This window comes from Micrasema longulum, unplaced genomic scaffold (assembly GCF_059751315.1).
Source record: "Micrasema longulum isolate JH-2025_06_02 unplaced genomic scaffold, ASM5975131v1 h1tg001243l, whole genome shotgun sequence".
NCBI lineage: Eukaryota > Metazoa > Arthropoda > Insecta > Trichoptera > Brachycentridae > Micrasema > Micrasema longulum.
In genome coordinates, this window is record NW_028278430.1 from 174307 (window position 1) to 186508 (window position 12202).

The window sequence follows — 12202 nt, forward strand, 5'->3', positions numbered from 1 at the left end:
GGCATATTCTGTCCCGTCAATCTGCCAATTGGGGCCACAACTTTTTATCCAGGACATTTTTGTATTGATTGCACTTGATTCATCATTCTTTCAACGATGTACAGTAGTTTCATCACTCTCCTACATACAGGGTGGCCAAATACTTGACGTGAAAAAAATACAAGGGGTAGAACAACCCAAGGGCTGTAAAAAAAGGCAATTGTTTGAAATAAATTGTGAACCGTTTCTGAGATATAATTTTTTTTATAGTTCTTTTTGTTGATTTCGCCACTGTCGTCTGAAATGATTATTTTTTTTGGTCAAGTATTTATTTTTTCAATATTTTTTTGTCTTCGTTTGTTGAATATTAAGTATATTATTGAAGAAAAAAATAACAGGTCTAGTTCAATCAGAAGTATTATTCAATTCATATTTTTTATTGAATAATAGTGTTTATCAGCCGTGTATCGGAGACGCCGACACTGATATTTTTTCCAAGATCTGGTGTAAAAAACCACATGGTATTTCAAAAACTTTAAGAATAAATTAACTTTCGCATAGTACTAAAAGGCAACCACTTCTGAAGATTTTTTTCTTCTTATCAATAAAAGAAGTGAGAGTGCCGTTTTATAGAAATTACTATTCAAGTCATGTATTTACTTTTAAAAAAATACACCGTAGGTATTTATAACAACAAATTACTTTTAATGGTAAATAGTAACACAATAAAACATATATTTTTTGATACGATGATTTTTTTTAAATAATAGATTTTGTGTTTGCACCAGCTCTTATGCACAGTCTGAATTTTCTCAAAAAAAACGTTCTTTAATCTTGAAATATGTCATCTTTCCGAAATATTATATTTTCCGCATCTCGTAACTTTTGTCGAAGTTCCCTTCAGTTAAACATTCATTCCCGTATCGTTCATTCCAGTATCCCTGTATAATGTTTTTTTATTGAGTTAAGGTCTGGCAAACGCCGTGGCCACCTAATTGGGCCACCACGATCTATCCATTTTGAAAGAATGTCTCCTGGTTTAAGTAATGTCTTACTGTTGAAGCATAATGGCCCCTGTTATTTTTTTCTTAAATAATGTACTTAATATTCAACAAACGAAAATTTAGCAAAGTAAATATTAATCCCAAAAAAAGAATTCAGACGACAGTAGCGAAATCAACTAAAAAAACAATATATCTCAGAAACGGTTCACAATTTAGTCAAAATATTTGCCATTTTTTACAGGCCTTGGGGTGCTCTACCCCCTGCATTTTTTTAAGTCTAGTATTTGGTCACCTGTATATCACGGACCAAATCGTCACAAATGTTGGATGTTAACCGTCTGAATGATTAATATTTTTTCCGACTTTTATTTATACATATTGAGCCTTCCTTGTCAAAACTCGGAAAGTACTTTCATCGCTAAATCATACCTAAAAATGGCATATATTGCCAATCTATTAGGACCTGTTGATTGGCTTAATGTACTTAAATAAGCCTGTTGATAGACTTAAATATATATATATGATACTTAAACTTCATTAGTCATTTCAAAGTGTTTAGAAATTTGGTAAAAACTTTGATTTCCGAACATACTCAGTTAAATTCCGGCATTTTTACTACCATTCTAGCCTTTTTGCATAGTTTTTGGTGTCAATTTTGGTTTTTTAGCCGGTCGTCTCGAATTATAACCGAGATCGCGCAGTCGACGTTGAACTGTTCGCTGTGACATCTTGATTTCAGATTCCTCTAATTTGTCGGTAATGGCAGCATGTGATGCTTGTCGGTTAGTTAAGACTTTTTTGTTAGTAATCTTTGACCACGCGGTGTTAAAATGTTTTATTCACCACATTTCCCAACTTACTTTTTTTGGTGTAAAGTTCACCCATATCAGCCATTTTTTTCTGTATGTTTTAGACACACTCTTTTTCTTTAAGAACAACTAGTTGAAGTGAACAGAGTTCGAATTTCAGTTTTTTTTTTGGTGATAATTTTTTTTTCTCACTCATATCTAAAAACAATGAACATATTTGAGTTCTATGTATAGTTAAATATTTGTTGAAATGTACCTACATATTAAAATATGGCATTAAACTTTTTTTTTCAGATACCTATAGGTTTACTAAATAATATTTCGACTGGTTTGAACACTTTCTTTTTATGAAGATGACTATAAAAATATAAAAACTCTGGAGTAAAATCCACTCATGCATAGTGACAATATTAGTTACAAGATGGTGTTGTACAAAATGTATGCAAGAAAAGACAATGTAGCCAAAAAAAAAACTCATACATTTGTTTCAGGTCCAAAGGGTTGCGGCAAGAGCCGCGTGGCGTCGGCTCTTGCGCGCGCGCTGGGCTACCGCGCCGAGTGCCTGGCGCTGTACCGCGATGTGCCTGCGCGCGAGCTGCTGCAGCGCCGCAGCACGCGCGCCGGGGGTGACACGGCGTGGCGCGCTGCCCCTCTGGTGCGCGCAGCTGTGGCTGGTCGACTACTGCTGCTGGACGGGTTGCATCGCTTGCACCCCTCCACCGGAGCGGTACTACACAGGTCGACATCTGATCTAAAAATCATACATGTACAAAATAACCAAACGCTGCTTGTATAACGCCTCCATACAATTTATGGTCTACTTTGAAGATAGCCCCTGCAACAATAGCCGAAAGGTTAGAAATAATTCTACACGTGTAGGTTCAATTTTGTATGGGATCGCCCAAAAGAGACGATACATACTGGTTACGGTGACTATAAAAATTCACCCACCTTTTCAACAAAATGCGAGAAGAGTACTGAGTGTGCGTGGGGGTTTGACTTTGTAAGGAATGTTGAATCAAGACAACGGACGCAGCCACCTCTTGTGACAACTGTCATCTAAATGAGGCGATGCGGCTGGCTGGGCCATCTATTACAAATGCCTCCTGAGAACCTTAGCCACGCTTGCCTACTTTAGTAGGCATGAGGTTCTCGATGTCCACTGCTGGCTGTTTACTAACATTTCATATCACTGTCGTCATAAAGCGGTTTGAACTGGGTGAAGGATAATTTTATTTATGCTTCCCCTCGTTCTTACCTTGTAGACGATGAGGGGGGGTTTTAGAGCGACAGTGAAAGGGACATTGAAAGTTGTAGATGTAAATATTTATTCGTGCTTTTCCTTACTGAATTTGGTTAGTAGAGGAAGAAATATAATCAATTCGTAATGAAAAAATAAAAAATTGGCTGTATGAGTGAATCCGAAGAAAGACATTTAGTCTTTAAAATGGATTTGGGTATGTAGTGGATGCTTTCAATGCTGACTGTTACTACTGTCGGCAATTCGTATCAGAACTACGGAATGTGAACTTGACTTAAGAGAATGTGCAAGAGCTGTCAGCCGACAGAGAGGCCTGTAATCTTTTTGTGGACACCATACGCTCCAACTAGGGAGCGGACATAGATTGATAATGATGACAAAATAATATATAATTCTATAAAAACATCATCATCATCATTGTTTCCTTATCCACACCTAATGATGCATAAGCCACTGCATTTGGTACTCATTTCGTATTTCGATCATTTGTTTTATGAAAGAAACATCAGTCTCGCGCTTCAGGTGCTAGTCCAGGGACTTTGAAGTATTGATGTGTAAACTCACCTTTAAATCAATATATCTTAGCGTCATTTCTTAGAGTTGAACCTCAAGCATGCTAGGCAATTGCTCTAACCAGTATACAACGAGGCGGACTAATTTAATTTACCGTTTCAGGATTTTTACCTAATAGCCATCACATCGCAAACACTTTTCCAGGGTTTTGGTTCTATTTTACCCACAGACATACTAATATCACAATCCATTCAGATTTAATTCATGTGTGTGTTACGAGTATGTATCAATGTCTAGGATGGCTAGATTGAGAGAGAGATCGTCTTATTTCAGATTTGTCTGGTTTGAGATCATAATTTATTTAATTGGTTGATTCATTGTGACATAATATCATTTTATTATTATTATTACAGTTTGGTGCATGATCGTGAAGTTCAATTGTATGATGGTACACGGCTAATACGCCATGACAGATATGATGAGCTCATTAAATCTGGTCGCACAGAGCAACAGTTGACAGAGAGTGGTGTTTTGCGTATCCATCCAGCATTCAGGTATTTCCTAGTTAATAAATCAAATTAAAATACATGTCTTTTGTTTTGAACTTTAAAAAAATATATACTTTTTATTTATTCCAGAATAATAGCTCTTGCAGAACCTCCATCACGAAATCAGGGCCCCGGGTGGCTAACTCCCGAACTTCTCAGTTTATTTACTTTTCACCAAATGAGAAACTTCACCAAGGAAGAGGAATCTTTCATCATAAAAACATTGGTAATTTATTTGACGGCTTCCTTAATTATATTACATATGTCCATATACAAAATTAATATTTTATTCATTCTATTTTTCAGCATGGTGATATTTCTAAACCACTTCAGTCTATCATAGATTTAGCACATGTCTTGCGCATATCAGGAGATACAACATTAAATAACCTCTCAGCATCTTTATCAACCAGACAACTACTGCGTATAGCTAATCGCATGGCCAAATATCCAACTGCTTCAGCCTACGATACCATCCAAAGAACTTTTCTAGCAAAATTTCTTCCCAACTTAGCCCGAAATGCTCTGGACGAAGTTTGTAAAAAACTTTCCATCGCTCCTGTTGAAGACCGAAGCAGATTTTTCTCCAAGAAATCTAAAGATAAATTTATATGTGATGTACAAAATGGAATCCTGACTATCGGTAACACCAGTATACCGATTTACAAAACTGACGCAATTACTAAGGTGCCTGATATATTATTTTACAATGTACCACAGCACATGGAGTTGTTAGAGTGGTTATTGCAAGACTTTATTTTAGGTAATCATTTATTACTTGTGGGAAATCAAGGCGTCGGTAAAAATAAGATAGCTGATCGATTACTCCAGCTTCTTAATAGACCACGAGAATACATACAACTTCACAGGGACACTACTGTTCAGTCCTTGACAGTTCAACCTACTGTTAAAGATGGACTAGTTGTATATGAAGACTCCCCACTAGTGAATGCTGTTAAATTTGGACATGTGTTGGTAGTTGATGAAGCTGATAAAGCTCCGACTCACGTTACTTGTATCCTTAAGACACTTGTGGAGAATGGAGAAATGATTTTGAGCGACGGAAGGAGGATTGTACCGAAACATTTGGTAGAATCATCATCCTACGAAGATAATGTTCTTATTCCGATGCATGAAGATTTTAGAATGATTGTTTTGGCAAACAGACCAGGCTTTCCGTTCCTTGGAAATGATTTCTTTGCAGCTCTAGGTGAGTACTTACATAAACAGGTCTTAATCGGGTTGTGTGTATTTTTTTAATCTCATATTTTTTTTATCAATGTCTGTTGAAATTGAAAAAAAATCCACTCTTTGAAAGTGACTACTTCATAGTTTTTAGAATTTCTTTATTTTATTACAGGTGATTTATTCTCATGCCACGCTGTCGATAATCCTTCAATGGAATCTGAGTTGTCTCTCCTACGCCAGTACGGTCCCGATGTGCCCCATGAGACTGCTGATAAATTAGTCAGAGCATTTGCTTCTTTAAGAGCCATGGCGGATCAGGGTCTAGTAACTTATCCCTATTCAACAAGAGAAGTGGTCAACATTGTCAAACATCTACAAGTAAGTACACTATACATATTTTATGTACAAATATATGCACTTAGCATAACCGTAGCAATCTGAAACAGACGGTTGGCGTTTAGTGATTGCATTAAAAAACACTTGATTTGAAATAAATGCAAGATGTCTGCTAAAATAAACTGAGCTTCATGAATCATAAAATCAAATATAATGAACCCTTAGGGGGGCCTTAATTAACAAGTAAATGGTTATAAGATTTTGCATATTAGAGGTGTTTTGCCTCCTTCTATTGTTGTTAAAGTACTCATATTAATATGTATTCATTCATTTTAGAGATATCCCGATGAAGATTTGGGGAGTGCGATCAGTAACGTATTTGACTTTGATAAGTACAGCGCAGAAGTAGGAGAGACTTTAGTGAGGGTCCTTAAGGAGAGTGGACTTCCTGCTGCTGGAGTGATGCAGGTCAGGGATCCTATGGCCAAGAAGAAACTGCAGATGACAATCAATAGAAAAAGTGGGTAAGTAGAAAGGAGAAATACAAACAAACTTTTTTAACATTTATGTTTTTTGTAAATATTTCTTGATATGGGTAATAATTTTGATACAAAATATCAATCAAACTTCTTGATTTAGTTTGCTATTTTATTTATTTACCAATGAGCGCTTTCACCTGGGTAGGCATCTTCGAGACCAGTCTTGAAGATATTTATACCAAAAGGATGTTTTTTGTACTAACAAGTTATTTGTTTTTTTTGTACAGGCTTGCCTACTGAAAGAGAAGAATAGGCATACTGATTGAAATGTAATAATAATAAATAAAAAATAACCATAAAACACAAAATAATCAATTTGTGAATTAAACACAGTTATTTATTAAAGTTTTGTATATTTTTTTTGGGAAAAAGAAACAAAGAATAAAAAACACAGTTATCACTTAAATATATTTTATACAAGTGGAACTGAAATATATCTGTTTTTTTATTAATTTATTCAGACAAAGTTATTTAAAAATGTCTTATTTGTTCTACAATTAAGTCAAAAATGCTCACAATATAATGTTTTTATTATTTGTCTTACAGATTAGATGTTTCAAGCCCAAAACATGGAAAAGTAGACCCTAAGGGGGAACCCCATGTGGGGGGGAATACTTGGGCCGGGGGCACCGGGGGGAGGGACACTGCGGGGCTGGGGGGCAAGGGGGGTCCTTACCGCCTTGACGCAGGACACCCTGTTCATCAGGTAAATGGAACTATGTAAAATATTTTGAACTTGCCCGCATCTCGAACAAACCCCTGATTCATCTTTCCGGGGATTAAAAGTTGAAGAATGTTAAAGGGTGAATGTTAAGGGCTTTTAATAAATTTATCGGAGCTATTTTACAAAAGTAAAGATAAATATCATATTATTTAAAGTGTGGTACAAGGTTGGCGAGATAATAAAATGTGTAGCAATAAAATAAATAATTTGATATATTTTGAATTCTCTGTGGAAAACCGATAAATGCATCTATAGTATCTCTACAGATTATAACATGGTTTATGCTCATTTGTCTTTTTAGTTGTCGGATGCAGAAAAAGACGATATCCCTGAACACATAAAAAAAGCAGCCCGTGAAATGAACAGGAGGACCTTTGAGGAACGATTACGGGAAATTAAAATGAGCGAATATGACGCCAATCTGTATGAGCAGTTTCTTGGTGCAGTTCGAACTCAGGTATTTTATAAATAAACTGCATCGTTCATTAGAACTTACACTTGAGAATTTAACTATTACCTATGTATTTTTTGAAAGTATTTATTTTTTCAACAGTTACACTTTTGAGCATTTTTATGACATAGGTTGGCACCTTGCGGAGTGTGTTAAGTTCGTTGCAAGCTCGAGCCACTGAGAGACATTGGGAGAGACATCAAACATCAGGAGATCTAGATGATACAAAAATTGTTGAAGGTATAAAAATCTATTTTCATATTAGTTTGTTTTTTTAAATACATATAGAATATTAATGATTTTGGATTTAAATGATTGCAGTCTCTTCTCTTTCCACGTCCATGAAACTCTTTTTCATTCTCCTTTTCTTTTAATATTGTGTAATATCCCGGTCTTGCTATCACTGAATCAAATACTATAACCACCTCTCTTCCGCTTCCATTCCCACCTAGTCTACTGTATACTATTGTGTTTTTTCTTTCTATTATATGTTCTATGTATATTGTCCTTAAAAATGCCCACTGGGCATGTATATATATTAACCAATATAATTAGTGATGAGTGTAATTTTAAGTTAGTACAAGTTTCAAAAATGAGGTAGTAACGATCCACTAGGTAGTAGTTCTTAATGAAAGTAGTTTATACGAATTTATAAACAAAAGTGCGTTTGTTTACATCTTATTTGATTTCATTAAAAATTTAGATAAGAACCATATCGTCGCTCAGGCAAATCACTAACCCTAGAAATGGCAGTTTTGAGTTGAATATATTTGAGAATAATAAAACAAAAAACATGTTAAAAAATATTTCTTTATATAAAACATATTATTAACTACAAAATTTAAAATTATTTTCAATATTTCCTTCGTGTCACTAACTTTTTGGGGTTATAAGTAATAATAAGCAAAAGTCACTCAACCAAATTTTGCCACATTAAAAAAATGTATCTAGAAGAAAAAGTTACCCATTGGTAATGTAAAAGTACCCATTGAACTACATTTAATTCATAAAAAAGACATGAAGGAATTGTGTTGTATACAAAAAAAAACAAAAACACAAAAATCAGATTTTTCCTTGGTCTCCAAACTTTCAAACTGGGATTTCTTAGTGACTTTTGCCTAAACGGCAACGATATTTTATTTAAAAATAGTAATATTTGGTCAATTATGACTTTAATCTCAACATGAAAATGTAATAATGGATGGGGATATAGCTTTTAAGGTCATTAATTTATAGTATGATTATAGGTTTAACAGGAGAAGAGGCTATTTACAGGAGAAGAATGGATCGTGCCCCCCTTCCTGGAAGTAATCAAGAGAAACCTAAATTATTACGCTTGCTTATAGATGTTTCTGGAAGCATGTATAGGTAAATTTCATTTATATGCTATAGAATGAAAGTATTTCATTAAAATGAATTATATTACACTTTGTCAAAATAGGAGGGCTGTTATTCAAATGGCAATACTAATTTTTTAAATTTCATAATACATACCTATCAGTCATTTCAGAACTGTCTATGAAATTATTATTATTATTATGCATAACTTATATCGCGCCATTTTCGTAATATAATACCTCAAGGGCGCTTTACAAAGTGATTATATGAAGATATAAATTTAATTTTAACTTTTTAATTTAAGAAAAATAATGTACTTTGTCACCACATGCTAAGAATTTATTCAAATGATTTAGAGAACAAGTGGGTTTTAAGTTTCTTCCGAAACATAACTTCACTCTCACAGTTTCGGACCTCTGCTGGGAGAGCATTCCATGCCGTAGGGCCTGCGACTGCAAATGCGCGTCCTTAGTGCGCTGTTTGCGTAGAGGTATAATAACTTTTCCTTTCGACGTATAATGTAGCTGATCTAAGCGTAAGACGCCTGTCAGCTAGTTCATCTGGAATGCAGAGTTCCCTTAGATATTCTGGAGCAGAGTTGTGGAGTGACTTATACATAAGTTTGTATTCCACCCTCTGTGGAAAACGCAGCCAGTGTAATTCCTGAAGTAGCCGAGTGATATGACTGAACTTAGAGATTCCAATAATAAGTCTCGCTGCGGCATTTAATACGACTGTAAGCGAGTCATTTTATTCATTGGTAGACCTGCGTAGATACCATTACAATGATCGACTCTAGACACTACAAACGCAATTATTAATTGACGGGGGGCATCAACTGGCAAATTTTTGCATATGCATTTAATTTGTCTCAGCTAGTAAAAGCATGAACTTATCGTTCTACTAATTTGAGCGTCAAGAGAAAGGTCAGAATTAAGGATGACTCCCAAAGTCGTTTATGATTAGTTATTCTGAGCTAAAATAACTATGTAAAAAAAGTCTATGTAATTGTGTAATAAACATGTATGTTGTAGATTCAATTCATTTGATGGGCGACTGGATCGATCTTTGGAAGCCGTCGTGTTAGTGATGGAAGCATTACGCGGGTTCGAATCTCGGTTGAAATACGATATCTGGGGCCACTCGGGAGAAACTCATGACTTGGAATTTGTCTCTATTGATAGACCTCCACAAAATGAAAAAGAAAGATTACAGGTAGTGTTACATTTAATATTTTTTATTTATTTTAATTTATTACCTCCATGGAAAACGCAAATGTTAACAAATTTTTCTTTTCTTACTTTAAATTCTTTTTAAATTTTGAAAAAAAAATTTTGTCCCATTTAATGTTTATATCTTTTGCATAATTTATGAAAACTTAATTGGTCTTTTTATGTTAAAAAATGTTGTTTTTAATACTTATTATGTATGTTTTCTTCAGTTTATTCATAAAATAAAAAAATAAAAAATTTCAAATATTAATTTGGACAAACGCAAAGGTTAACAAATACTATTTTAAAATAACAAATCGTGTTTTTTTAAAGACGAAAACAGATGCATATTTTTGTAAGGCCTTCAGTTCTGTTAGCGATTCGGTCTTTATCTCTTCTATAGTCGCAAAATGTCGTCCTTTTATAGTTCTATTTATCTTTGGGATTAAGAAAAAGTGGCTGGGGGCTAAGTCCGGTGTCTATCAATGTGGTCTAATATTTTTGCCAAAAAGTTTTTAACAAGCCGTTGCCAGGCATAATCGGGTGTCTGTTATTGCTCTAAATAAATATTTTCACTCTGAAATAATTTTGAAAATTGTCAATCTCACCAAAACACGTCTTGCTAGTATGTCTGCCAATAACCAACTACGTTTCTAAAATTTCCGAAAGTTGACAGATTTAGGAAAAAGATAGGCTATTAAAAATTACTAATTATTATGTATTTTATTACGTATTTAAATTTGAAATTAAAATATTACTTTTATTTTTTTATCAAACCTCGTATGTTTAATAAATGCTATAAGTTACACATTTGATTTATTTTGAAGGATACCCAAGTTTAATTTCCATAGTCAGCACAGGATATGCATTTAAAGCTTTTTTTTCATTATAATATTTTCCCTAAAACCATAACCAGGCTAAGACTGATTTTCTTAAGTATAATAAAGGATTAACAACAATTTGTTTCTCTCTTCTATATTTTCCTCTGTTTTGAGATGATATTTGTATTTTTTTGTACATTTTCAAAACACTTGAGTTTCTTTTCACAGGTGTTTTTGATTTTGTTTTATGATTATTGAATATAAAAAATGTTAAAGGCATAAGCCATTAAATGAATAAAAAATATTAATAATAATATTATATCACTGTTGCATTAGTATTTAGATACTAGATTTACAAAAGAGCAAGAAGGTGAAAAAGCTTTTGCATTCATGCACTCACATTTATTTGATTGTTATTTATCATATAAAAATTTAAAAAAGGATGATAAATTAAATTCGGATAAACTAGTGTATGTTAAGTGATGGGACCAGTCACTGGTTTTTCCAAAATTCTGTCTCTTAGCGGCTTTTTAAATAACATAATGTAATTAAGGCCAAAGCCATAAACTAACAGGCCGCTGACTCGAGGTGTTTGATTTAAATTGTAATTCTGACCGACGTGTGTCCTGCTCAAAGTATTTATTTGATCTGACAAATAAATTAATAAATTTGTTAGAATTATTTCGGCGTACCGGCCGTTTCAATACAAATTTCTATGGAAACAGGCGATTCTAACTTTAAAAATTTAGTCTTATAGTCCTAATTAAAATTCTTAACTCACTCTTTGATGCGCCTGAACTACTGAGCTCAATAAAATTAAATAAACTAGAAACCTCAGACAAAACTTACTCTTTCATACCGATAACCCTATGGTTAAGTTCCATACTAACTATGGTTTTCATTCCCCTATAACCAGAATTCTTAGGTCTGCAACAAACATACCAGTCTTGATTTCTTTGATAACAAGTTGTCTTCTTTCAAACGATCACTGAATCAAATTCAATTATAAACACCTCTCTCTCGCTTCCACTCCCACAAAGTCTACTATAAACCATTGAGTCTTTCTACTTTTTTTATAATTTTCTATGTATAAATGTGTCCATAAAAATGCCCATTGGTCGTATATATAAATAAACTAATTAAAAATATTCCCCAAATTCGATTGAATTACAGTGAAAATTCAATTGGTTTTCAAGTGGTTTTAATGCGTTTGGAGTATTATATAACTTATTTTATCAGGGATTATAAATGTTTTTTTAATAAAATGTCTGCAACAGGCACACGAGCATGACGGAAAGGGCATTTTAGCATAAGTTCCTGCATTTATTTCTCATAGGGTTTTTTCAATTTCAATCACTGTATATCTTAGATATTTACCTAGCTATCCATATACAGTTAGCAGTTCAATCAGTAATATTGCTTCTGTTAGAATGATGCAAAATGATGTTTCTAATATCTGATCCTTCAATGTAATAAACAT

General features: G+C 33.8%; 1 protein-coding gene across 1 annotated transcript in view; it reads left to right on the forward strand.

Annotated features, from left to right (window-relative positions):
* The window catches only part of c12.2 (von Willebrand factor A domain-containing protein c12.2), a 75034-nt gene that overhangs the window by 60517 nt on the left and 2315 nt on the right, over positions 1–12202 (forward strand). Inside the window, exons 8-18 of the mRNA XM_088234457.1 lie at positions 2284–2530; positions 3980–4120; positions 4205–4340; positions 4421–5324; positions 5475–5680; positions 5975–6162; positions 6724–6883; positions 7203–7358; positions 7484–7592; positions 8600–8720; positions 9725–9905. Coding sequence (XP_088090583.1) covers positions 2284–2530; positions 3980–4120; positions 4205–4340; positions 4421–5324; positions 5475–5680; positions 5975–6162; positions 6724–6883; positions 7203–7358; positions 7484–7592; positions 8600–8720; positions 9725–9905 — 2549 coding nt within the window. The remainder of the gene's footprint in view (positions 1–2283; positions 2531–3979; positions 4121–4204; positions 4341–4420; positions 5325–5474; positions 5681–5974; positions 6163–6723; positions 6884–7202; positions 7359–7483; positions 7593–8599; positions 8721–9724; positions 9906–12202) is intronic.